Consider the following 27,973-nt stretch of genomic DNA (forward strand, 5'->3'; position numbering starts at 1 on the left):
GCTAAACTTTGCACTGCAGCCGGCTAATATATGCAATGAAAGTTCTTAATAAACTTTCAGCAACTAAAACATTAATTGAAGTCAATTTTATGGAAACCGGAAAACAGAGATAGAAAACTGAAGGGTTATGCTTTACACTTGCTTGTAGTAAATTACACGATTGCAACCAACCATATATTTTACCAGTAACATCTGCATAAAAATTATACACTAGCACGTACCGTAATCGTAATGGTGTTGTGAGGACAGTTGCTCCGAGCACAACCTGTAAGTGGCAACGATCTTCTGCGCCAGACTCCTCGCATCAACGAACCCCATGGAGTACAGAGATATTTCTCCTATCATGCCGTAATCTGGTACCATCATCGCCACAGCTCGGAACAGTGTCTATTACGTAGTTAACAATTTTGCAAGGCATGTACAAAAAAAATTATAGTATTAGTAAAACTAAAACTAATAAACAATAATATTTTACCCTTAACTGAAGTATTACAGAGTAGAGTGGACAAGAACTCAAACTGGCATTTGTATTAGGTAATAATTTTTAGTGTTCAGTGTTTATGAAAAGAAAAATAAATATGGTTTATAATGCTTTAGATTTTTCAAGTTTTAAAGTAAAGTTAGACGGAATATTTTTTTACTATCTAAAACTTAAAAACTCAAATTTGCTTATCGAATCTTGAAATCAAAATGAATAAAACTAAAATGTAGAGTTAGTTCATCACACACATACTTAAAATTGAATATAAGTTTTGAAATTTACAATACAAAATAAACTTTTAAATTCAATAAAGTTACTACTTTAATTTCTTACATAGTTTTTTAAAATACTTAGTATAAGTCTCACACATACAGTACGGCAAAAATTACTTCTGTTCAAGATTACAACAAAAAACAGTCATCTATATAGTTTTTAACCTTGAGATTGTCAGGGAGCTCGGTCCTTCCCGCGTAACCCGGGTTCATGGTGATGAAGGTGGCGCAGGTCCACTGGAGGCTGATGTAAGACCCCTCGAAGGTGAAGTGGGTCAACCGGGCGGCCACCGCGTTCTGAATGGACAGTATCTGCTGCGCCACCACCGACAACACTTCTATCTGTTCGGTCGAGTAATTTTTTGTTACAACACTATAGCAGGCACTTTGTAGACAGGCAGTAGTGTATATACAGAGTATAAGCTTTTGTCATTAAAAGTTTAGATAAAGCTAATCATTTCTAAAACCAAGCTGAGCTTAGAGGAAACATTTAAAAGTAATCGAACTAGTAGTGGTTAATAGTACTTAAGTAAACATAAACTAAACCAGTGGTCGGCACGGTGTACACTGGTGCACACTAGTGTACACGAAACTTTTTTTGGGGTGCACGAAACTTTTAGGGTACACAAAAGTCATTTAGGGGTGCACGAAATTTTGTGATTACACAAAACTTTACTTTTTGTCTTATTATTATTATATTTATTTAGTTTAAGCAACATACTTAAATATTTAAGTTAAATCCAGCCCTGGTGTTTAGTTTAGCTTTTAGTTTATTGGCCATTTTACTCTCATGATCTATTTTGGTATTAAAAATCACATATCAGTCTTTATATCAACATTGAGGCTGCAGTTTGCATCTGAAAGAATAGAGAGAATGCTCGAAGATCTTTTAACTTCAGTTGACTGATGTGGAGGAAGCTTTCATCAAGCTACGACCATGATTATATTTAAAAGGTTAGTATTTATTTACTTATAGTATTAGTAGATTACAATATTTTTCTTAGTGAAGAAGTTCCTTTTATAAATTATTAATATTACCTACTTTTAAAACTAAACAATAATTTCTATTAGAATATTCACATGATAATTATATTATTAGTTCAATAATGATGAAAATTTAGAGATAATTTTTATACTTACAGGAAAATAAAAGAATTTATGTTCAATAAAAAAATAGTTAAATTAAGATAAAAATAGTTAAAGTATATTAATAATTCTCTCTAAATAGATGCATAACAGTAGTAAAGAACAAGTTTTAAGTAACAGCTTTAAGTTTTGAATAACACAAGTTAAGTAAATATTATACCTTTAAATTTATTTTTATATTTAATTAATTAACCTATCTATAATTGAATAGTGCATATAAAATTTAAAGAAACTATAGGCTTAAATTGACATTGAGTTACTACACACTGAGGATAGTTTGAATTTTATAAATGTTTTTGAAAATCTCAGGATGGCTAAAACTTTTCTTTTTTTTTTGTAAATCTCAGGCTAGCTAGGTATGCTTTTTATTAAACTACTTGTTACTTAAATTTATTGACTTTGAAAGTTGAAAAATTTATTCTCTTAATTATTTTATTTACTAGCTATTTTGATCTGTTGGTTTAACAAAATATGTTGTATCTGTTGTATGATTGAAGGTTGCTCAGCCTAAGTAATTTTTATATTAGAAATAAAGTCTTATTAGGCATGTTTTTTTCTTGCAAAAGGTAGTCTAGTTTTGGTACTTGTGTAGAATTTTTGAATACATTTATGATTTTTTTTTTGAAGTATGAAAAATATATTTAGTCATTTATCAAAATATTACTTATACTGCTACTTTTGAGCTTTGGCTTTCTCTTTTCTTTATTAAACTCAAGATGACCAAGGCTAGTTTTATTGTAACTAATACAGAGTCCTACACTTAGTGCAACTCAGGACGGTATAAATATTTTACAATTCCCAGAATAATTTGCTTTTTGAATCTTGTTCTAATATTGTTTATTTCATTAAATGAAATTTCTTTGTTGTAGTTTTAACATTTTTTTAAAATTCCAATTTTGATGATTAACTTGAGTTGTTTTTTAAACTTTATTTATATTGAATATTTATATATGATGTTTTTAAAAAATTTCAAAGTTAAAGAGTCAGGATAGTTTTTTAACTCGAAGAGTAACAACAGTGCTAATGCTTGTTCTTAAATTTATGAAATATATTAAGCAGTAACTTTAATATTTTTATTAGAAGAGTTATAGTATGTGTTTTTAAGATGTAAATCTTTCTTTATGCTTAACAAACATTAAAAAAAAGACTAAAAAATTTTGTTTAGTATTTTTATAATTTATAATTTTATAATAAGAACTAAAAATTTATTATTTGTGAAATGTTAAGCTAGTTTTTTCTGTTTTAGTTGTGCTTATTTGGATATAGTTTTATTTTTTGAAAATTTCAAAATATTGTACAGTTCCTCAGTTGTTTTACTTTATTTAAATATTTTGAAAGAAAACACACTGTTAATTGATATCTTTTTCAGTATTTTTATTATGTGAATGCAAAACTATAGACAGTTTAAAAGTTTTATGATACTTTATCAAAACTCAAACTAGTAAGGATTTAAAAAAATACCCATTTTAGGTTAGAATGTTTTTCCTGAGCTTGAGTCTGGTTTTGATTTTTGATTAACAACCCTTTTTGCTTTAAATTTATAGTTTAGAATTGTATATTTGTTATAAATTTGATATTTCAGGTAATCAACAAGTTTGCCACTTAATCAGAATAATCCTGGATACTTTAAAATTTTGAAAATCTCAGTATGACATAATATAACTTGGAACATTTTAAATTTCTTTTTTAAACCCAGGCTGACTCAAGGTAGTTATTTTTATCTCAGTATAGTTTTAAGATTTCAGGCATTTTTTTTCTACATTTTGAATGAGACACAGTTAATTTAGTCCCAATAATTAATTTTGTAATTTTAGTATTTTTTGCTGAAGATATTTGTTTTTCTTGCCTTTGAAAATAAAATAAAAAAAATGAAAAAAACCTAGATGACTACAGTTCAGTTTAAAAGTCATTCAGGACAGTCTTGATCTGTCAAATCAGTTTTAACCAAAAGGATTATAATCCTGTAAAACTAATTTAACAGTATGTACATTAAATGTTTGACATAATAAAAAATGTTTTTTGTTTCAAAGATAAGCAACCCTGGTCTTAAAATATTTAAATTCTTATTTTTTTGCAAATTATTGATTGTCCTTTTAACTTTTTTTTTGCATATTACATCTTTTACTTACTAAAAATCTGATTTTAAATATAACTTCTTTTATTAAACTAAGCTAAAATAAAAATTAACACAATAATAATTTTAAATATTTACAGTAAGATATCAAATTTACTGTATATTACTTATTTTAAACCAAATATTTTACTTATGGTGGTTTTTTATATTTTTTATAGAAATAAAATGTTTTATAAGTTTAATCAGGACAATTTTTTTAAAGCTATAAAGTATTTTTTTAATATTGATTAAACTAGATTAGAAATCAGTAATGACATTAGTTTTTTGATAAACTTTTTACACACTCAAACTTCTTTGGATAACTATTATGTTATTTTAAAGGTCGGAAAACTTTGGCAAAGTAACTTTTAAAAAGATACTTATGCTGAGACATTATACCTCAATTGAAGAACTTACTTGACAAAAGGAACCACAACCCAGTAGCAGTTCTAATAAACAGCTCATTATGGTTAGATAGTTTAAGAATAATAGGTCTCTCGGTATTTTAGTCTCTTAATTACACTAAAAAAAATAAAAGTCAATGTCTCTTCTACTAATGTTGTTACATTTTTAAATTTTACAAAAATGATTTATTCATTTTTATAAGTGCTTAATAACTTTTGAGAAAAATCTAATTATTGTTATGTTAACTTTTATTAATTTTCATTAATTTAATTGTTTTTTTTAAATCATTATCATTTTAATTAGTTTAAAAAATTACTTGTTTTTATTAGTAACAGCTTTTTTTTGCTTTTTTTTTTTTTTTGAACGTTGTAGTTTTATTTTCTTTATGTTATAGCTCATTTTTATTCTTACTTATTTTAGTAAGTTAAATAGTAGAATCCAAATTCTTAAACATACTTTTCAAAACTTAAATATATATAAGTCTTGTTTTTTTAAGACATGTAAAAGATTAAATTATTGATAAGTTTTAAATTTAAAAACCTTTCAGGTTAAAACTTTACCTTTTAACGTAAAGTTCAATATAGATTTTATGTGTGTATGATGTTAGATACTGTTATATAATTTTTTGTTTGTTGATATTTTAGTTTATAAAAAATAGTTAATGTATTAAATTTTAATAGTCTCATTTTAAAAAGTTTTTTGTTTTAGAGTTTGAATTTTAACTGTTAAGTTTTTTTAAATAATTTTTAGCTCATTATAAATTTGATTAAAGTTGGGTATGCAACTCGATGACCGAGAGGTCTTTTTGTGTATCCAAGTCCTTCAACCAAAAATAACTTTTGGGCATATAAACCTCATTAAGACCTGAATTATTACTAGGCATTAACTTTAAAACCTAAATTTTAGGTTTATTCAGACTCGTGCTAGCAACAAGACCAACAAAGACAGTTCCAGGTCAACAAAACGGATTTAGCTGTGATATGATTTTTTATGTTTTTTTTCGTTACTTTTTCGTTACTTTTTGGTGTAATTTTTGTTTTCGCTATTTTTTCGTGGCAATGCATTTGTTAAACACATATAGTAATCGCTTAATAAAAAATCATTAAGTAAAGTTAACTAAATAATTAAAATTACCATGCAATAAAAAGTACCAAGACTGCTGATTGTTAATTTGGATTGTGGTAATCTAGTTAGTATTTTAGACTTGGGGGATACAAGTAAAATATTGTTGTAAAAATTAGATCATTGATATAAGTTTATTAAAATGGATAGGGTAAAGTGGTCAATTTTAAGTTAGCGTGTAAAATTAACTGGGTGTTCTCGAATTATTAGTAAATAAATCGATTGAAAGTATTTACATATTCTTCAACACTAGCGGCGCTAAAGAGTGAAAATTGGGGTGCACCGAATTTTAATTTTGTGATTAAGGGTTCACGAATTCAAATTAGCGTGCCGACCACTGAACTAAACTACAGTTAAGATGTTTCTAAGAATACAACTATTGATTCAAAAGCCCATCATTAACGCTTGGTTGTTCGAAACATTCAAGCATGATGGTTCATAACTTCAGCTGCAACTGAACAAAAGTCGTAACCTCTATTCTGTTGAACTCGTCGAAGCAGGCCCACGCGCCGCACGAAGCCAGTCCCTTGAAGAACTTTCCCATGGCCTTGTAGTCGAGGCCGTCGGAGCAGTTGAAGACGACGCACTGCTTCGCCAGCGCCTTCGCCAGATCCTTGGTCGTCTCGGTTTTTCCGGTACCCGCGGGTCCTTCGGGCGCTCCGCCCAGGTTCAACTTCAACGCTCCCATCAACGTTCTGAGGTTTTAATGTAAAATGATGTTTAAAAGTTTAACTGGTAGAGTAAAATAAGTTAAGACTAAAATTCACAATTACATTACCTGAAACTTTAGTGTGATATAAAAGAAAGATTAGTGAGATAGTTAAGTTTTGATAACTTCTTGTTAATATTATGGAAATTAATAAGTTCAACAAAGCATTTTGAGTAAAAAAATATAAACTTTTGTTATGATTACAATACTTTTATGAAAATTTATAAAAAAGAACACCTAATATAGCCATGAAACTTTAGCTATCCACAGACTATAACCAAAAGAGTTTATTTAGTATAAGCTCAACTATAACGGCCGTATTTCAAAATACCACTTTCAATTTAAATAAAAGATATATACTGTGATAAATAAAATTGATAAATTTCAACCCACACAACATATATTCATATAACCATATCTAAATACCTAAGTGAAATGCCTTTTAAAAATTTAACTTTTTATTTTTTTGAAACTAACCGGTAACACCTATCCGTCAGCGGGGTGATGACCAGTCTGGGGGAGTTCCCCAGGTACTCGTACCCGTACAAGTAGTCGGTGGTGATCATCTGCACGCGGATCTGCCCGCCCTGCCGGTAGTACCTCAGCTGGGAGATCCAGTTGAAGTCGAGGCAGTCGGAGATGCCCAGGTTCACCAGTTCCGCTATGACGTCTCGCGCTGTTCGTTTTGTTTGGTGAATTTTGTTTGGTGTTAAACAACTTACTTTGTCTTAAATTTTGTGATACATACAAAATAAACACGGTTTACAAATCTAGTTTTTAATTTATAATTAAAATCAAAAACGGTAAAAAATTTATTTAATTAATATAAATGAGGTTAACTAATTATATAAACTTCTTTAAACAAAATCAAAATTTGGATTTTTTGTGATTAGTAAAACAAAAGTATTAATAACTAACCATGGACATCAAGCACAGTAAGGGCACCAAGTGTAACTCTGGCTCCCTTGTCCAATTTTCCTCTGACCAAATCCACAATGTCGTTTATCTGGTCGTTCAGTTGACCGAGATAATCCTTAAAAATTAGAGACATTTTTGAAAAGAGATATATTTATAAGTATCACAAATTATTTTAAAATACTTTTTATAAACTGTAACATTCGTAATTAATAATTGTTTTCAAAAAAATAGAATTTGTATTGAACCAGTACATATCGCTGAAAAACTGTCTTAAAAATATATTTCTGCGTTTGTCTTCACAACTCAGTATTAACACATACATAACTATAGTTTGTCTTAAACTATACGTGCTAAAATAGTATAAAAAATTACAACAAGATTAATTGAATAGTTTAAAACTTTAAAGAACAATATCCATATGACAACTGACAGCAAGCTTGTTTTTGGTGATGGCTTCTTCCACCTCGCAGGTCCAGTAGTACTGGGACACGACCAGAATGATCTGGCCCGCCCACTCGAGCACCCACTTTTTGCGGTGGTTCTCCGCGTAGGACAGCAGCGATTTCATCACTATGCTCTTCAGGCTGTCCAACATCGCCGTTTCCACCTGAGACAACCACTTTTCTACCATTCCCTGAAAATTTATGATGACTACTTTGGCTTTTACGTTGATTTTTACTTACGACGTGTTTAAACTATACAAGCTAGTGTTGGTTCATCCATAGTATCATTAGTTCAAATAGATTGTTATTATAACTGGAACATTTTTTAATTACTAAATTGTTAGTAGATTTAATTATCAGTAAAAGTTAAAACAAACTCAACTTATACAAGTCCAAAGTAATTATAACTGTATAAATCCAGAAACTAACTTTATAAAAAAACTCATAAAACTTATTTATAAAACCTTTTTTGTGTTACTACTTGGGTTATTTTAACTAAAAATTGTTTTTAACTAGTTATAATTGACCAGAACAAGCAAAGAAGAAAGTAAAAGAAAAGATCAAAATATTTCACACAAGTTTACATTTAATCTCACGAACATTGGCTTTCTGCGGGTACAGCTTGTACATGAAGGGGACCGTCTCGTCTTCCGCGCTCGTCATCCCGGTGATCTCCATCATGTCGGTGAACTGCAGCCTGTTGATCCCTTCGAAGCACTTCTTCAGGTGAGGCTGCACCCTCAGCGGGTCCTTCGTTTCGGACAAGATCTCAAGCAACTCGTCGTTTGAAAGGAAGAAGAACCTGCGTTGTTTGTAAGCTGTATTGTATTAAACTTGTTATTTCATAAAAGTGTTTTTTTAAAGGTTACATAAAAGTAATACAAAAGTTTATACAAAAGTATACAATTCTGCGAGGGTTGTAAAGGGTAGCAACATAATGCTTTTAGCAAGATAGTTTAGCGCAAAAATATCAATGTTTAAAAAAAAAGTTGTAAAATGGAACGTTTAAAAATAAAACTCATAAACTTTAACAGCTGCTAAGCAAACACCGCTGCCAATTAATTAAGAAGCTAGTTTAACTTATTTACATTTTGAGTAAAATTAGTTTGTGCTTATGAATATTTTTCAAATAAACTATTCAACTTGCTTGTCTTAAATATATGTTTTGGTCGAGAAAAAGTGTTTGAGGGTACAAATAAAGTAAAACAGTTAAAAAATTATACCAGCTAAAAAATTTAAAATTTGTTGTAATAGCAAAACAAAAATTATAGAAATTAATAGAAACTAATGACAACAGTAACACCAACACACAAACCTGGGAAAGAAAACTCTTTTCTTTTCCAAGTACGCGTTGAGACCTCTTTGAATTTCGTCGAGAAGTTCGTTGGCTTCTTGCAACCTTCCCAACATGTTGTTCTGTGCCGTTGCTTGCAGCACTTTCGTTTGTTTCGCCTAAATTTATATTTTTTAAATAAACTTGTGAGAACCGCATTTTCTATCAGAATCTTAATATTTTTCTAGGGACATTTGTCTTATTTTTTTTAATAATAATAAGTTTTAAATTTCAAATGTGAGAAATGTAATTTAAAATAGTTTGGTCACTAACAAATCAATCTATGTTTTGAGACAAATTGTTTTTATTTTGTATAGGACTATGATTTTAACAACTTTTTTTCTAATTAAAGACTTAACAAATTATAAACGTACTATAAACGACACATCTAATATAAACAAACAACTCACAGCTTGGGTCATGATGTCTTTCCAGTACCCGTCGACGATTCCGAACTTCCTTCCTTCTTCCGGCATCTGAGCGAGGATGTCGGCCGAACTGAATATGGGTTCCAGGTACATCCAGGTGGCCTGACACTTGAGCCACTGGTCGAATATGTCCTGCATCATCGTCAGCTTCGATTCCCACTCCTGTACAAGCAAGATGTAAACAGTTTTTTATATCACATAAGCATTAAGTTTTGTTTAGAGCGGATATCAGTGTTTATTTTGAGCTATTCGTTGACTTTTTTTTTTAATGTAAACTTGCTTCCTTTGTATTTTAATTTTTATTTTCAGACTTAAAAGTTATGTTAAATATAAATATGTATATATATTTTTTAATTATTATTATCACTAATAGTGCATAATAATTTACTATAAGTAAGTAATTTAAGTTTAAAGTATTTTTTTAGATCTTTACAAACAGCTCTTCTGTACCATATTACGAAAAATAAGTTTAGTAAAAATATGGTTAATAACACTTACTTTTTTTTATTAAAAAATTGTTTTTGTAAAGCTGTAATATCTTGTTTTTATTATACCGATTGATAATGAAAGTTTTATTCTATCTTTTTATTTTTTTAAGTAAGTAATAACATCAGTCTTTTGAAAATATATAGAAAGTTTTATACCTGTACAGAAATATCTAATGGTATTTTACTTATATACAAAAAATAATTTAAAACTTTAAAATAGTTTTAAAAGGAATTTTAAAATATGTACTTTTTTAAAGAACAGTAGTTTTAGACTGGAAAAAATTAAATTTACTATTAATTACTAATTTTTTATATAATTTTTATTTGGCTATTACTTATACAAACTAATGAAAGTTAGATATTTAGTATTCCTATTTTCTTAAGCTTTTTTGACAATATTTAAGCACTTGTTTTCTACACTTTTTTACCTTTGCTTCGTTTTCAATGGGTCCGATATACGGAGAGTTTTTCATCGTCAGACATTTTATCACGTGATCATCAAGCAGCTCCATGATTTCATCAACAGAAGACAGGATGTGGATATCCTGATTGGATTAACAATACGTAAATGTCTTTATACGATTTTCTCTTTTTGCTTTTTCTGTTCTGAACCTGCTTATACTAAAGATCTGCTGCTGGTAACGACTTTTCTGCTTTTTTCTTTCTAATCTTTGTTTTGTTTTAGTCTTTTATTCTGTGTCTTTTCATCTAAGAATTAGCTTTTTATGAACTTTAAAATTCTGAGTATAAGAAAGAAACTCAATTATGTACGTCATTTCTAGGGTCTTTTTCTATCTAGCGATTACATAACTTTCCTGTTTTTTCATCTAAGTACTAACATGTTTTTCTTACCCAGAGTTCTAGAAACTAAGTCTTAGATACTAAATTTAATTACAACTAAGCTGAACTAACTGTTATCTCGTCAAGGTAAGGGCTTATGTAAGGTGATCCCTTCATAACTAAAACTTTCAACTTGTGATCGTCTATCAGTATCTGAGTCTCATCTATTGACCCTAATATTTTGATACCCTGACAAAAAAATAATCTGTTTAGTCTTCTTTATTACTTTTATAAACTAGATTATCTTTTAACATCAACTGCTTATGTAGTGATATGAGCTGACTATAAAACGTTATCAAACATTAATCTCAAAAAATAGCAATACAGGCTCATAGACTATAAACTAGCTATTTGTTAAGTTATCAAACTTATACATTCCACTGACTGTTTCTAACTTTATAGTTGACTGAACTAAAACTGAACTAAGCTCAAAAACATTAGAAACATTTTAAGTAAATTTAGTTTGTTAAAATAAGTTTAATAATACAACTATAAGTTTTATAGTTCATGCAATAAACGCAAGCATTAAAGTTATTTAATTTTAATGCACATAATTCAACTACAAAAACTACATGTTGTATACCCAAACAAGTATGAATAAACTAAAGTACACTAGACTATTGGTTTTTTGAAACAAATACATTTAAATGTAAATATTCTTTAAATTACTCTATAGATAAAAATAACAACAAAATTCTTTGATTTTTCATATGAAAAATAGAAAACAATCTTTAAAAAACATGTAGGTAAAAACAAACTCCTTAAATAAATATAACAACATTTTTTATAGTCAAAAATAAGTTTAATATTAAAATAATGAGAAATAAAATATAAGACAAGTGAAGTTTCGTTTATATAAACAATCTACTTTTTATAAACTGAAAACACTAAATAATACTTTTAAAAACTTTTATTCAAAAAAAATTTTAACAACATTCAGCGAAAAAAACTTTATTGCACTCTTATACTCTTACTTAAGTATTTTTTCAACAGTGATTAGCGAAAGCTATATTCAAGCACTAAATTTTTCCTACACAGCTCAACATTAACTAGTTTTAAAACACAAAAAATAATTAACACACACTAGTTTTAACTTAGGTGAAAAAAAAGCTGAGACAACACAACACATGCATTTTTTATATGTTAAACACTAGTTTTTATTGTTAACCGAGAAAACATTGCTACGTAACTACGTATTTACGTAATAAACTCAAAACTAGTGTATATTTTTAAAGATTGCAAAGCATTATTAAATTAAAAAAATTATACAAGACAGTTTGGAGTGTAACACGAATTACAATCGAGTCAAAGCCATAACACTTTTAGAATATTTTCATAAAACTTAGGTGAAAAAAATATTTCAAACTACGTTATGGTCAAACAGTGGCAACCCTGTTTTATTTTACTGATCAGTAAGAACGAATTAGACTTAGCTTTTATTAACTAGTTTTTATTTGCTTTTTTATTTGTTTTTTGATTACTTAGCTGTTGGAATTATTAAGAAAAGCATTATTTTAAAAATAAAACAATATTCGGGAAAGTTTTAAAAGTATGGAGGGTATTTTTTCTTAGAAACTAAATAACTTTAACTCCTTTGATGAAGAAGCAAAAAATAATGAATGGTGTCAAGACCCATGAAGTTAAAAAGTTCTAAATGAGACTAAATGAGTTCCTATATGAATCATGTTATGATGCACACTTAAATATCTCACACTATTTTCTCCGTACGGGTTCAGCTCGATATTCATGTCCTCCCATTCCGAGTACATCTTCTTTAATCTGTGGTCCAGAGACCACTCTTTGCTGGCCTTAGCCCCAATATTGCCTATTCTGAGGTTAATTTTTGATATGAACTTCTTAATTTTAAGATTAAATAACAATAAAATATCTCTCTACAAGCTAAATGTATGGAAATTTCTGTAAGTTTACTTTGTTCAAGTAAACCATAACAATTGTATGCAATGATATATGAAACTTGTAAAGACTTTAAATGTGCTTCTAAATGACATGACTTAAATGTGAACAAGTGTCTACAGATTGCTAAACTAATTTCTTTTTGTAGAAAGTAGTGAGTGAGAATTTACCCTTACTCAGGTAAACTCTAAATATTTTTTAACAATTTTAAACAAATGTTTTTGATGGCAATCAACCGAAATTTAAACTCAAAAATCAACAAAGTTTAATTACAAACAACAACAGTATGGTGAAGAAATTATTTGTAAAGTTAATAGGACTAGCAGATTGATATAAAAATGTCGTTATGCACAAACAACAACGTCATTAAGCAAAGCAAATAAGTTTGTCATGCTAAAAAAATTACTTAATTTTTGAAAAAGAGTATTCTATACTAGATTCAATTGACTTTTTTTCAAGTTATTAGAACTAGTAAGTATCTTTATTTTCAAATTTCTTGATATTTCTCTAAAATGTTTAAATACATTAACCATAATAAGCAGTGATTTCCAAACTTTTTTTTCAAAAGTGTTTACATTCAACAATTAAGAAAAAACTATGTGGTACTAGATTAGCTAGCAATCATTTAAATTTGACTTTTAGTTAATTCAACCGGTACAAAATATACTATAACTTAACCGCAAATAGATTTTTTAATTTTCTAAAATAAAATTTATATCTAAATCAATTACCAAAAAAAAATTATAAGCACTAAAAAAACAAAAATACAATCTTAAAATACGCACGTGTACCGACTTTGAGAACCACTGCTACAAAACAAAACATGCAAATAAAAACACAAAATAAACAAATGAAAACAAATGATTCTTATTTTACCGAGTCGCGATACTGGGTGAGTATGAGCTCCACATCCGCCCACTCCTGCTTCATCTTGGAAAGTCCCTTCTCCAAACTGTACTCCTTGCCGGCTCTCACGCTCAGCTCCTCCAACCTTCACGTGATGACAAGCATGAAAATGAGGGCATGCAACGAGTCGGTGGTAATTTTGATTAAAAGCTAAAGGCGCGCTATATTTTGAATTTTTATCAACTAGTCCGAATTTTAAAAGTTGTCATAAAAAACTAGTTTTAGTCTTAAGAAAATATATTTAAAGTAAAATAGTTAAACATGAATAAACAAATGTGATCAGATGAAACTGTAGTCTGAAAAGATAAGTACTTAATGAAAAACAGCTTAATGAATTCAAGATGAAGGTGAACTATTTAACTTGTAATTCTACAATGAGTTTAGATGAAGCTTTGTAAAAAGAAAGTAAAGTAACAAAAACAATCGCAAAAATTTTGTTCAGCAAACAAACTTGGTGACGTATTTTCCCAATCCAAATTCCAGCATGTGCCACAATGAGGAGTCTTCATCGGGTCTCACGTCGAATCCGACCAAATCACTTATCTTTTTTATTTTAGTTTATGTAGCATTAAAATTTCATACTTTATAGTTTTTCAACAGTTTATTTAGTCCTTTATAAAAGCTTTTGAAAATTTAAATCTTTTAAATCATATGCCAAAACACATAAAAAAAACATATATTCTTAGGTATTCGTAACAAAAACTATAGCAAACTAATAATGTCCTAATAAATTAAAGAGTTAACATAAATATATCTAATGTACCTTTCAAAAAAACTAACACGTAAAACTTAAGTTTTTTATAATTTAGCAAATATAGATTTTTAAACTAATAAAAGTTGTCATAAACCATAAAAATAAAGAATGACTAAATTTAAGAGCGCCTGTTGAAAAGTATTAATCCTTTATGATATCAAATTTAATATATTCTTATTTAGTTTTCTCACCTATATTTAGACTGACAATCACGATAAAAACTAGACTAGACATAGAAAAAACATAATTTACAAAATACATATCTTTTTTTTACTTTTTCACAAATTCGGTTTACATTTATCAACAACCTGAACCTCAAACGCAATCGACCAATTTAAACAGTTTTTACTTTAATCAAACAAACAACAAAACACCGACCTCGTCCCAGTGGCGATCCTTGATCCCCGGGTTGCAGATGGTGATCAATACGGGCAGGTTCACCTTGAACTTATCGATCTTGTTCTTCACTCCCTCGGCGATCCTCCTGGGAGCCGGCTGGTCGCTGAACGTCTTGGACATCTTGTACGCCGCCCTCCACATGGCCTGCAGGTCGTCCGTGATCGTCTCGGGCGTCAGCTGCTGGAACGGGCCTGGGAAAGTTTTTTTTTTATTTGCTTTGTTTTTAAATGCTTTTTTCTTTACAAAAAGTATGCTCATAAGAGAAATAGCAGTAAAATAAAAGTAGTTGCGAACAGTAATTTAAAACGTGGCGTATTTTGCATATTGTTATTTACATTTTAAAATATACAATGCCGTCATTCAAAGCTGTAACTTTGCAAAACAATAACAGGAATAAAGCTTAATGGTTTGAATAATATACGAGTATCTAAATCCAGTAAAATAAAGTTTAATTTTAATCTTCAAGTAGTCCAAGTCTGCTACTTCAAACAAAAGTTAACAAAGTTTTAGCATTAGTTAAACAGCAACCGACCGTTCAACCACAGTTCATGGGAGTTATGCCACTTGAGAGCGGTGGTCCACAACGTCTCATAAGGCTCCTTCTGCTTGAAAAGAACTTGCAGCAACGGAAACTGGGTTTTTTCGCCAAACTCCAACAGCTCTTCATCCGTGTTGATAGCCTGTAAAAGATCAACAAACTTTTCAGCAATTGAAACTTTATTTAGGTAGCATTTTTTTGAAACTTATGATAGTAACAGAAGCTGAACCTTAATATCCTTTTATCTTCATGTACTTTTACATTGAAATTACTTAATAACTTTTGCTTTTATGTCAAACGAAGAGGTAATTACAAATAACAACACTATGCTAACATTTGTTACATAAATCATAAATTTTACTTATTAATTTTAGAAGCGAAAAATATTTGATTGTTTTTTTTTTATATACCGAAATAACAATAAAAAATAAATTAACAAATACTGTACACTAATCCCATAAATTCAAGTTGAAAACTTTAACTGTTTGGTTAAACAAAAAAACTTGCATATGACCTCAACTTCGCTAGCAGCATCGTCCAAGTTCAACGTGATCTCGGTCAACTTCTCCACGTTCCTCTGCATCTCGTCCGCGCTCGCCAGATCCTTCTTCTTGAAACTTTCTATCTCCTTCTGGTACTTCTTCAGCTTCTCTTCCAACGCTTTTATTCTTTAAATATATTCTTATTGATGTTATTTCAATTTTAGGCTAAGCAAAAGCTTCTTAATGTAACAAAGCTCAAGTTTTTTTTGACGATCACAAACAGCACTTTTCTAACATTACAATAATATTAATAAATAAAAAGTATATGTTATATCAATTTGAAGTGTTTCATTTATTTTTAAAGCTTTTTCTTTACTTTAAAAAAGAAAAATTATATGTTAAACAGATTTGTAATGTTTCTTTTCAATTTTAGTTTATAAAAAATAATTTTTATTTTATTATCAAGATAAAATATTATACTGGGCACTTAGCAGCTTTAAAATATTATCTAAATATTTGAAGTTATAAGTAGAATTTAAATAGGAACAACCTAATTAAATTGAATATTGTAACTGTAGTTTAAACACAAAATTTTTTTATTACTTTTTGAACAACTTGGTTTCTTCAGTTTCTCTCTTGTTAGTAAGCCGGGTTGTGTTGACTTCAAACACGTTTATTATTTGCTGCGGCCAGTTGAACACATTGTTGTTCAGTTTGATATCCTCGCCTGTACGATAGAAAAAGACTACTACACAGTTTATGACTTTATAAACTATGAGTACTAAAACTTATGTTTTAAAGGTCAGGTGAAAATACTATAGTGAATAAAAAAAAATTATTACTGAAAAGTCTTCACAAAAAGTAAAAAAAAACTTACAAGTTTAATAAACCTGCAAAAACGACGATTAAATAAAATTTAATTTTTAATGGCACAAACAAAATAAATCTATTGAAAAATAGAGCATTTTATGTAATATTATATACATTAATCATAAAAAATCTACTTCTTCATTGCGTTTAAACTCGTCTAGCATTTGAACATAAACTTACAAGAATATTTATCTTTTATGTAAGTTTTTTAAACTGCCAAAAACAAGTAGAAAACTGCACTGCAGTTAGAACCATCAACTTCAGAAACAAACCACCAAACAACATTGAAACGTACGTGGCAGTGTGGCGTAGTCGAGTAGAAAGAAGAGCGTTATTGAAGCGTGGGTGACCTCGTCTTTCAGCTGGTATATTGTCTTCTCCTCGCACACTCGCATGTAGGATATCACGTCCATCAGCTGGGCTGTGGATTCTATAAGCTGGGAAATTTTGTCAGCCATCGACTCGTACCGGTGGCAAATGCTGCAGTTGATATTAAAACTATCGATAATGATGTGTAAACAACCCGGGTTTAATTGAGTTTGGTGCTGGTAATTAATTTTAAGCATAGATTTTAAAGCTAGGATGTAAATTTTATCGAAAGAATGTTTTGGGTATTTTAAGAAGTGAATAATTTTTAAATAATTAAGTACACTAGCTATTTTAATTTTTTGTTGCTTTTTAAATTATTTTGCTTAACTTTACACCTTATTTAAAGTTATAACAAAAATTAAAACCAAATGTAGTAATAATTGTATACTAAAACACACAAAAGAAAACAAAAATATTGTAAAAAACGATTAAGAGTAGCTAACTGCTTTAAGCAAGCAATTTTTAAACAAAACAGTTCAATCAGTACCTAAATAATATAAAAAAAATATCTAATCTCTAAAAATTATATTAATCAAACTATTCTAAAAGATATTCATGAAACTTTAATGAAATAATAGTCACCAAATTACTGACTCTTTGTTGACTTTTCTGTTGACGGTCAGCTGATGCTGGATGAGGATGTCTTTGAGATGCTGGACTCTCGACACGAAGTCGTTGTTCATCTCCGAACAGTCCAAAGTGAAGAAGCTCATCGGTGCAATTATCTTGAAGTCGATGCAACACTGCTTTCTATCCTGAAAAAGTTGTTAAAAATTTTAGGAAATCAGAAGATTCCAACTAGATCAAAGGTTTCACACACCAACAAAAGTATTTAAATTTAAAAATTATAAAAGTACCAAAAGCTTCGATTTAAGTTTTTTATTTCAGATATTTGTTTCGTGGTTTCTATCTATCGTGAAACTTTGAGTAAAACTGAAAAATAACATTTTATCTTTTGCATTATACAAACTTTCCCTACATAGGTGAAATTAACTTCTAGATTTTTAAACAGAGAAAAAAATTGCATTAACCTTAACACTTCTATGAAATTAGTTATTTTCTCCAACAAACATACACACGTCAAGTTTCAAACCTCGTACAACTTGAGCCTCTTGACGTAGTCTTGGAGGCAGTGGTCGCCGTCAATGAACTTATTGGCTTCCAGTTCTGCGTCCCCGTTCAACAAGTCTTCGTACTTCTCATAAACCAGCTTCAGATATCTGCAAGAAGATTTATGCAGTTCAGTAAACTTTAGAAAGTATCGAAGAGTGACAAGCCTTGAAGTTTAAAATAGCAGCTGATATGATGGTTAATTTAACGCAGTAAGTTTTTAAATCAGCGATTCTTAACCTGGGGTAAATTTAACCCTAGGAATAAATTCTCTGTTTAAGGGGGTAAATTTTCTGCCAATCAAAAAAATACAAAAACAGTTATTTGTAATAATTTAAATATATAACAAAAAAAAAAAAGATTTTTTATAGTAACTTGCTGGTTTTAACTTACAAACCTACAACAGAAGTTATTTGTCACTTTCGTTTAAATTTCTTTTTTGCTTGTTAATATATATACACTATTATTGTGGGTAAATTTGCTAAAAACCTCCCATAAAAGAGTAAAATGTGAAAAAAAAAGTTACTTTATAAATTAAATAAAAAACTGAAGGGTTTATACTTTTACTTTTTCGACTTTAATATAAGGTAGCCCATGATGCTGTTGCTTTTATAAAATTGAAACTCAATCGTTTGAAACAGCAGTTTTTAAGTTTAAAAGCTTAAGTTTTTTATATAATTTATAAAATTAAAATTCAACAGTTTCAAACAGCAGTTTTTAAGTTTAAAAGCTTAAGTTTTTTATATAATTTATAAAAGTCAAACAACTTACTGCTGCGGCCCGTTGGAATTTTGGCTGATGATGTTGAGCGTCCACCCGATGGCGTTAGAGATCAAGTGTTCGTTCGACTGCACGCTTTTTAAGTACAGCTGGGAATTTTTCATTTCCCGGAAAATTTCGCACTCAACCTGTTTTGTGATAATGATGGTATAAGTTATATTTTCATTCAGTTACAGCACGTTTCATTTTTATTTATAAGTCATAAGTTTTTAACTAGCGTGCACTTTTTTGAACAAACAAGCTATCAATAGAGGTGTGTTTATACTTAATATGCCAACAAGTTTAAAACTTCCAAAAACAACAAAACAATAACAAACAACCCTGGGATTGTTAACTAGCGTGCGCTCTTGTAATTAAACTAGCCACCTAAAGGGACTATGAAAACTGAACTGATAAATTTGAAACTTTCAAAATCAAACAAAAAGTAACCCTGGGAATGTTGCGGCCGACGGATATGATGTGCTCGAAGCAGCTGAGCATGATCTGCTGGCAGTCGTGGAAGGTGGGAGAGAAGCAGGGCTGGTCGTCGTGAGTGAGCAGTTTTATGAGGAAGACGGAGGGCATGCACCAGTTCAAGCAATCGTAACTGCCTTTCAAGTCGTTACCGCGCTAAAATGAAAGCTATAGCATTTTAAAACTGTTAGTGTTACTTTTGTGAATCTATGAGTTTAGTTAAGACTTGTAAAAATAATTCAATTCGAAAAAATACACAGTACATCAAAAATATTATATAAACTAACTAATACTAAGGTAAATAGTATTTTTTAAAATATATATTAAGATTTTTGCCAAAAGTGTTTTAGATAACTTTTTATTTAGAGTAATTATGTTTTTTGCTTGAACCAAATGAGTTGTTGAGAATTAAACCGTTAGTTGCAAACATAACTACTTCCTTCTGAAAGTATTTTCTACATTTATGTTGGTTTAAAAGTAACAAATCGTAAAAGTAACTATTATATTTTAACTTTTTATGAAGCTAACTAACTGTACAATTTTCATAAATAAATAATTAATATTTGTGACTATGAATTTTTGTAAAGTACTTATTTGAATAATAGAACTAAGTTTTGTAACTTTAGTAACTAATTTTAACAGTACAAGTATAAAGTTAGAAATATAATACAATCTTGATAACTTTCACAACTAAATAATATTCAATTAAGAATTAGTGTTGATGCTAGAAAATAAAAAATAACATGATAACAACCTCATGGATTTCTAGGAACTGAATGAAATCTTTTATTGTGTTTGTGATCAACGTGCGCAGTTGGTTGGACATCAAAGTCGCCGCACAAGAAAAAAACGCCTCAATCTGTAGGATTAGAAATTTTTAATTTTACACATTAACTTATTTACATCAATTTAAATTTTAACATATATCAACAAAATAATATTAAATTGACCAAAAAAATATTTTCTTAATATATGTAGATGGAGAAATAACAGTAAATGTTACAGCATTTATTTTGACACTTACGAGCATCAACGTGTCGTTCGGCGATTTCGGCACAAAATCTTTCCACTCGGCAGAATTCTGCTTGAATATTTCTGAAGCTGCCGGGATCCATTCGTCTATGAGGACGCTCTTCATGTTCAGACACGACTTCTCTATCTTTATTTTTTAATCAACTTTTTAGTAACCGCATAAATATTTTTATTGAAATCAAAGTATTATCTATTTTTATAACTTGGTCACTAAGCTAATTTGATAAGGATAATATAATTGACGGCTTAAAATGTTCTACGTAACACACACAAGCAAGACCACAAAAATATATTAGAGCTCTAAAAAAGCAATGACATATAGAAAAGTTTTTGTTATTTTTTTAAACAACCAGGCATATTTTTTCAAAACCATGTTATTACAGTTAAAAATCAATTTAAAAATTCAAAATTCAGTTATTGTACTTTTTATTAATCAGCTGTAATAATTAAAACTCATAACAACTATAAAGCAAAAAACTTTACATAAACAAACTGTACTCTTAATATGAAAAAACAATTAACTAATAAAAAAGTTTTTTTTGTAGTTTACTTGTTTTTATTTTTATCAATTCTAAGTATTCAAAAGAAATAAGGTTAAAAAATCTGAATAATTGCTTATTTGTTTCCTCTTTTAAAATGTTGAAAAAAATCGGAAAGTATTGAAAAGTAAAACTTATCTAACTTGAACTTCAAACTTCTTGGGATGAACAGGAAGGTTTCCTGAGTGGCTCAGATGATCAAAATCAACACATCTGAGTGAAGCGAACCTGAATAGTTGACAATCATGTTTATAGCTGTAATTTTTAATAGCAAGTCTTTTGTAAATTTTACAGAGTCTTTACGAAAGGTTACTTTGCATTGTTGTTAATTTATTAAAACAATACTTTTTATCAAGCCGTTTTGTTATAGTTGGTACACCAAGTATAGTATACAAAAGTACTTATAAGTGTTATTTTATTTCAATAAAATTTAAAATAAAATGACTACATCTGAAAACTTCAAACAATTCAAACAAATAACTACAAAAATTACTTTATTTAGAATATGTTGATAAGTTATTAAATTATACTTTTAATTTATAGTCCTTACAAACAAAACAAATTTTCCTTTAACTAGCTAAAAAACAGATGACTACAAAACTAAACCATAAAAATAAAAAATCAAAAACGACAAAATTTAAATAAAAGTATTTTTACAAGTTGCAAGTTAATACTTTATAAAACATTTTGTTCACTTAACTAAGCATAAATTTATACAACACTTTTCTAAATAGTACGAATCTGTTTCATGCCACAAACTAATCAATTATTTGTTTATGCGTGTTTTACACTCAACACACTTTTCGTGCCACAGGTTCTGCAGTTGGTGCAGCACGTTGTTGGTTGTGAACAGGAACTGCTTGCAGCTCAGTCTGGCGTCTGCGAAATCGTGTTTCCATGGCACCGGCGCCCGGATGACGCGGTGGGGATGTTTTTGGGGCACGGATTCGATGTTCAACCTCGTTCGCTCCCCCTCATCCTGAAGGATGTAGTCAACTGAAAAAATAAATTAATAACTATAAAAAAACCTGGTTAACTTCAACCATACTACGTAAGGTTGTTATTATTTAACATAAGCTAAACTGTAAGCTTATTTTCAAAAAAATAAAGTTGTTTTTTTCGGTGTTTTTTTTTAGTTTCTATTTAGTTAAAACAATAAATTTATTTTATTTTAATTACATTCAGTTGCTGATCGTGTTTGTTCACATGTTCAGCAAAAACAACTAGTTATAACTCTATTGTCTAAAATAAGTTAAAAGCTAAGTCATTTTTGTAGGTATAGCTAATATAAATTACTAGTACTTAAATTATAATACTAATTGATAAGAAGTAAAACTATGTGCACAGTTGTTATCAGTTTAGTCTAATTTTATTTTATATATAGGTTTTATTTTGAAATTTAAAATAGAAGAAAATTAAAAAATATTATAAATAGTCAAAAGTTTTACAAAAGATAAAAGCTAATAAATAACTGTTCAACAAAAAGCAAACTAGTAAAATATAAAGAAATCATGAATCATTAAATAACTAGACTATTAAGTGCATATTAAAAATTACAAGGTCAAAACTCAAAGTAAGCAAAGTTCATTTAAAACGGCTTAAAATTGTTTTCAAATACATAACATCAAGTTTTTAACTGTGATTTTTATTTCGTTAACACAATAAACACAAATATTTCGAGCAACTATTCACCCACCCACACCCTGCCTGTAGCTGTAAGTGTAGTTTTCAAAGAACTCGTCGTGAAGCCTCTTAATGGAACTTTTCAGTTTCGGATCTTGCAGCAGGGAAGCGCTCAGGTGGCTCTCAATTCGCTCTTTTTCGCCCTCTGGCGGAGGAGCAATTTCCCCTAAATCAAAACCCTTCTCAACGTAGTAGTTGTATCTCTATATAAAAGATTACTTTTAATTGTTTTATTTCTAATTATAACCTAAAGTTTTTAAGTTTTATAATTATAAAAATTTATTTATTATATGACTTGTATAAAAACGAAATTGTGCGAACTTTTTTTTGAAAATGATCATTGTACTATTGATCATCATAAGTAAAGAGTATTATAAATCGTAGACAAATACGATTTCAAAATAAAATACTTTAGATAGATGGAAAATAAATTTTTGAAAGAATAAATATAAAATACTTTAGATGATTTACCTCTATATTAATCTTATTTTGTATATTTATTTATTATTTTTTACTGTACATATATTTCGCCTTGAAACTGCTTAATTCTTATATTTTAGCTTTAAACAAAAATAATAAATAATTTGTTATTTGACTTATAAAATAAAATAATATTTTTGAAACCATTTAAATGTTAAGGGCATAGGGGAAGTCCAGCACTTTTTTAAAAAAATTAACAATGGCTTTTATTTCAAAGCTTTTATTTCAAAGCTTTGACTTTGAAAACTATAAGATACTATTTATAGAACAAAAAAATCAATTAACTTTTGAAATATAACAAGTTTGTAAAATATTTGTGATACAACCATATAGAATCAAAAGTTTTTAAGGCGGATTTTCTAGGAATTTCAAAAATTTACTAAAAATATATCTCTTCCTTCATTTTTGAGCAATTTAATTCAAACTTTCAGAAAATGTACTTTTTAGTATTACAAACAACTTGTAAGAAGCAAATTTTTGAAAAAAGCCTTAAAAATAATTATGATCAAAATTTGTTTTTTCTTATTTTTTGTTTTTTTTTTTGTAAATTATTTTTAGAAAAATTAAAATAATTGTATCTGTATCTTGCAAGTTGTATAAAATTTATTAAAAATTACTATCAAGATTTTTTTAAACAATTGCTCAAAAACTGAAGGAGGAGATAGATTTTTATTAAAATAGTCTATATTCGCCCTTTTACTTTGCACCTACCATAAAGAACTTTTAGAATCTTCTAACTTTGATTGCTTATATCTCAAAAGTAACTTTGAGTTTTAACAAACGGTAGAAAGTAAGAAGTAGCTTATCTAACTGAGTAAAAAAATAAGACTAAACTTGAAAAAAAAACTGTGTACTCCCCTATGACCTTAAACTATTGCTTAAGTATTTATTTAAACAAACTACTGTACTTTTATAAACCTACTTTTAATTTTGAACAGGAAACAAGTTTTATTCTCAAAGACACACTTCAACATTTATTTAATATTTTTTATTAGATAATGTGTATAAATCCATACCTCAGTGTCTCTTTTAGTAGGTTCTTGCTGCTGTGAAGCCTTTTCAATTTCCAGCATGATGCTTATTTGTTCAGACGGTGAGAGAGGAGGTTCCTCGTCAACAACTAGCTTCTTCATTATCGAAGTGGTGGATCTTTTGCTTCTGGACGAACCTAACGTTGACAGCTTGCCACTGAATCTGAAAAAAAAATCATGCTAATTGGTTTAGAAAAAAATGTTATAACAAAAAAGAACTTGGTGTGCTGTGTCACTTCTTTATAAAAAGTCATAACTTTAGCTTTAGATCTTTTAAAAAAAAATTGCAAATAAAATATTAGAGTTTTTAAAGGTAAAACATGTTTTTGTAGTAAATAAAAGTAACCTTTGAAATCTTTTAAGTTTTGGACTTAGATTATATATTAAATTACAACTTAAAATATACTCAAAAAAAGAAAAACTTGTACACAACACAAAGTTGTTAAGTGATTACATTAATATGAATATAAATTTGAATTACTTTGAAGACTGTTGCCTTCTTTTGCCAGACTTAGCTCTTGCTCTTTTTTCTTTGATGGCGTTAACTGAATAAATAAAAAGTTTTAGCACACAGCATATATGTTTTACTATATATAACAAGATTCTCACTTTCGTCCAATCGCTGCTTAGACAAGGAAGGCTTGACATACTTGGGTTTAATTCTAAGTGGCTTTGCTTTAGGTCTGAAAATTTACATGGTTTTGTTTGTTATACATTTTTAACTGACTAAAGGAATTCTAGAATAATACTAAACCGTTTGTAATACACACAGCTTGTCATTTGAACGAAAAAATTTAATTTTAACAATAAAAATACAAATTAAGTTAGATTTGTTTTTCTAAATAAACAATTAAATACAGAATTAAAAAACTATTAGCACTATATTAGTCAAAAACTTGGTATTAGCAAAAACTTTTTAGAAAGTTTTTTTAATATTAGATTTGTAGCTAAATATTTTAAAGAGATCGTATTAGATTTTAAAATTATTAGATAAAAAATCACACCAGTTATAATAAGATTTAAAATACTAGACAATTGATTTTAAATTAAATAAATTTTGCATATCTAATTATGTACAGTTACAAAGTACTAAACAAGTATCAAAAATCAAATGGGTGCAGTAAAGTATATAAACAAAATACTACAATTGAAGTAAAGTCAATAAGTTTTTCAAATATTTTTACTGTAAGAGTAAAAAATGACACATTCAAATTTTATATGTCTTTTCAACACTCAGTGTACTAATTTTAAAAAATATATTTTTTTTAAGAATCAAAAAATGTTTATGCAAATATTTTAAAAAATATTAGATTTAGTTATTGACACTCTAAAACAGCTAAATGACTGTAAACAATATTTTATATCAGAAGCTATATAAAGCAATCTAAAATAAAATAAACCAAATTTACAAAAAAAATATAAGATTTTACTTATAAAACTTTTGAAATATAATGGGTTTATAGAGCGGCTTTTCAACATACCTTCTCTTGTACAACTCTTTTAGAGTTATGTCAGCAACCTGGGGGGTAATTGTGTTGGCAATTCGTTCTGAAGCAAACCTGTGGTGTCTCTTTTCCTTGTACGGGGAAAGGTAAGTCCAATTCTTTTGCATAACAGGAGGATGATTGTTGTTGTTTTTAACAACCTAAAAAAAACAGTTTTTAAATAACAGCTTACACATTGTACAACTTAAAATTTCTATTTTTTACTGAAACAGTTATAAAACTGTACTAAAGGACTAGAGAAAGGACCAGTATTTTTAATTCTAAATGACATAACTTTTATTTGAAAATAAAACATTTCTTATATCAAATACGCTGAAAGTAGTGATAATTTCATATAAGCACTATTAGAAAAAGTATTATCAAACAGTGAGCAAACCTTGTATAAAGAAGTTTCCTTTTCATTTTGAGGAATTTTGGGCAGTGGGCGGATTTGACTACTGCTTTGGGCAGGACTTATAAGTCCCTGTGAACAAAATATTTTTTTTTGTACAAACCAATAACAAAATTAAGTAAAAAATATATAACTGTTCAAAATATAGTTTTAATTGTTTGCTAATAAAAGATCCTAGTAAAGTAACTTCACTGGAATATAAATAAAAACAAATTATAATAACATTCAATATATAATATACATGTTACACCGAGTTTCTGTTACTTTTATTGCCTTCAGCGCCGTTAAGTTTTATTGAATTTTATTGATTTACTAACTGATGGTTAATGTTTTATTTTTGTTCAGAATGGATTACATAAAAACAAAATTAATGTTCTTGCAGTACAAATTGAATAGTTTAGGTGGCCTCATTTACATTGTGACGTAATTATTAGTTGTAAAAATGTATTTTTTTCGTTAGTTAACAACCGTAAATTTTGATTTAGTTATCTTTCCTATTAACTTAAGTTGTTTGTTTATATTATATTTTGTTGTGTAATTTAGCTTACTTATTTATTTTAGACTTAATAATTACAAATATCATATAATTTTATAACAGTCGGATTTAATGTTAAGTATTTCACCTATTAATAACTATTATCTGTAGAATATATCTTATTTTAATGAAAACATATATACACCTAATTTATTCTATGCTTCTATTCTCTCATTACAGTAATTATTTTTTTATTTTTTTACAGAACCCAGTTGAAGTGTGTTGATTCGTTGACACACAGAAACATATGTTGGTAGAATAAAGGAAGATTACTGTATAATTTGTAAAAAATATATATATTTATTTATATAAAATTTAAATAAGTCCTTAAATACTCTGGTACAATGCTAAGCATTTTAAATTTTAAGTTTTTTTAATAACAATTTAAGTGACTGTTGTGTAGGCATTTGAAACTAATAAATAAACTATTGAAAACTTTATTCTTTAAGTATGAAAAACAAAAAATTAGATTAGCTTAAAGTTTCAAATTGTTTTCTAATTTGCAAATAAATTAAAAACTACCTTTATGTTTTCCATTTTTGTATATTATAACCAAGAAAAATTTAATTCATTATATCTTTTAAAGCTGAAAAAATTTAAAAAATGTAAGTTATCAAACAAATTTAGTTATCCGATCCAACATTTTTCTACCATTTTAAAAGCTTTGCACACCAAATTACTAGAAAATAACTTGTGTGTACACTGGATTATAAAAGTATAAATTAATTGCAAAAACACAATTTATTCATGTTTTGGGTGTCTATACAAATAATGTGTTAAGAATTGCTATTTTATAGAAAAAATTATTATTAAAGAAAAATAAATCAACTAATAAACATTTTTTCAGTCTGAGAGTTGTTTTATGCAAGGTAAAATATTTTATTTGCACTCAATAGAACAATTCCTAAAAAGTTAAAGTTAAATGCTTTAAAAATGAAGGAGGAGATAGACTTTAAATACTTTTTATTTTTGAGAAAACTGACCTTGAAAAGTTTCTATTCTTATTTCTTATTTATAATATTTTTTATTTGTATTTGTGTTGATCACTGGGTTTAAATCTTATAACATTCAACTCAGAGAGTATGATTATGTCTCTAAATTTAATTGATTATTTTTTGTTTTTTTTAAGTGCCTTATAGTATCTACTATAAGCTTTCGAATTAGTCTTAATATTAACTATTGAAAAAATAAAGTTGGACCCCCTTATGGTCTTAATCATTTACATTGTTTTTGTTTATTTAACTTCCTTTAATTAATAAAATAAAAATTGCAAAAACTTTTAAATTCCACTCATTTTTGACATTTAATATGTATTTTACAAGGGAGGGTAACCTCAAATAGTGTGTACTTTGTGCATCACTACTGTATATACTTTGAAAAACTTCTTACTTAAGAATTCAAGTATCGTACTTTGTATATCTATTAAAAATTATTAGACTGCATGCAGCTGTAGCTTCTTAGTTACGAAGTAAAACTTTAATGTTCAAAATGTCTCAAAATGAAA

At 28.3% G+C, this 27,973-nt stretch overlaps 2 protein-coding genes across 2 annotated transcripts in view; both read right to left on the reverse strand.

The window, feature by feature from the left end:
• Positions 1–21,041, reverse strand: part of LOC145843759 (dynein axonemal heavy chain 3-like) — a 44,733-nt gene extending 23,692 nt beyond the window's left edge. The window contains exons 1-24 of the mRNA XM_082950979.1: positions 20,988–21,041; positions 20,298–20,432; positions 20,028–20,132; positions 19,250–19,429; positions 18,812–18,948; positions 18,024–18,150; positions 17,525–17,685; positions 16,857–17,041; positions 16,295–16,418; positions 15,724–15,877; positions 15,204–15,351; positions 14,651–14,862; positions 13,970–14,061; positions 13,489–13,603; positions 10,287–10,403; positions 9,353–9,532; positions 8,925–9,061; positions 8,210–8,411; positions 7,597–7,800; positions 7,167–7,281; positions 6,726–6,924; positions 6,012–6,234; positions 919–1,095; positions 222–387 (exon numbers count right to left, since the gene is read on the reverse strand). Of these exons, the coding sequence (XP_082807105.1) occupies positions 222–387; positions 919–1,095; positions 6,012–6,234; positions 6,726–6,924; positions 7,167–7,281; positions 7,597–7,800; positions 8,210–8,411; positions 8,925–9,061; positions 9,353–9,532; positions 10,287–10,403; positions 13,489–13,603; positions 13,970–14,061; positions 14,651–14,862; positions 15,204–15,351; positions 15,724–15,877; positions 16,295–16,418; positions 16,857–17,041; positions 17,525–17,685; positions 18,024–18,150; positions 18,812–18,948; positions 19,250–19,429; positions 20,028–20,132; positions 20,298–20,411 (3,574 nt within the window). The 5' untranslated portion in view covers positions 20,412–20,432; positions 20,988–21,041. The remainder of the gene's footprint in view (positions 1–221; positions 388–918; positions 1,096–6,011; positions 6,235–6,725; positions 6,925–7,166; positions 7,282–7,596; positions 7,801–8,209; positions 8,412–8,924; positions 9,062–9,352; positions 9,533–10,286; positions 10,404–13,488; positions 13,604–13,969; positions 14,062–14,650; positions 14,863–15,203; positions 15,352–15,723; positions 15,878–16,294; positions 16,419–16,856; positions 17,042–17,524; positions 17,686–18,023; positions 18,151–18,811; positions 18,949–19,249; positions 19,430–20,027; positions 20,133–20,297; positions 20,433–20,987) is intronic.
• LOC145845182 (dynein axonemal heavy chain 3-like) lies at positions 20,979–27,046 on the reverse strand. The gene is made up of 9 exons (XM_082952605.1): positions 26,992–27,046; positions 25,920–26,006; positions 25,520–25,683; positions 24,648–24,721; positions 24,520–24,583; positions 24,024–24,201; positions 22,541–22,730; positions 21,645–21,840; positions 20,979–21,072 (listed from the first exon to the last, which is right to left on the reverse strand). Exons 1-9 carry the CDS (start codon positions 27,004–27,006, stop codon positions 20,979–20,981), a joined length of 1,062 nt encoding a protein of 353 aa, XP_082808731.1. The 5' UTR covers positions 27,007–27,046.
• Between the last annotated feature and the right edge of the window lie 927 nt (positions 27,047–27,973).

This window comes from Thalia democratica, chromosome 9, assembly GCF_965202585.1.
Source record: "Thalia democratica chromosome 9, ktThaDemo2.hap1.1, whole genome shotgun sequence".
Taxonomy (NCBI): Eukaryota; Metazoa; Chordata; class Thaliacea; order Salpida; family Salpidae; genus Thalia; species Thalia democratica.

What these genes read in the sequence shown, in the direction of transcription:
- LOC145845182 (XM_082952605.1), bottom strand. An exon ending in AGGAAACTTCTTTATACAAG is followed by an intron (nt 25,684 to 25,919) that starts GTTTGCTCACTG and finishes TGTTTTTTTTAG; the next exon opens with GTTGTTAAAAACAACAACAA. An exon ending in CAGCTACAGGCAGGGTGTGG is followed by an intron (nt 21,841 to 22,540) that starts GTGGGTGAATAG and finishes TTATTTTTTCAG; the next exon opens with TTGACTACATCCTTCAGGAT.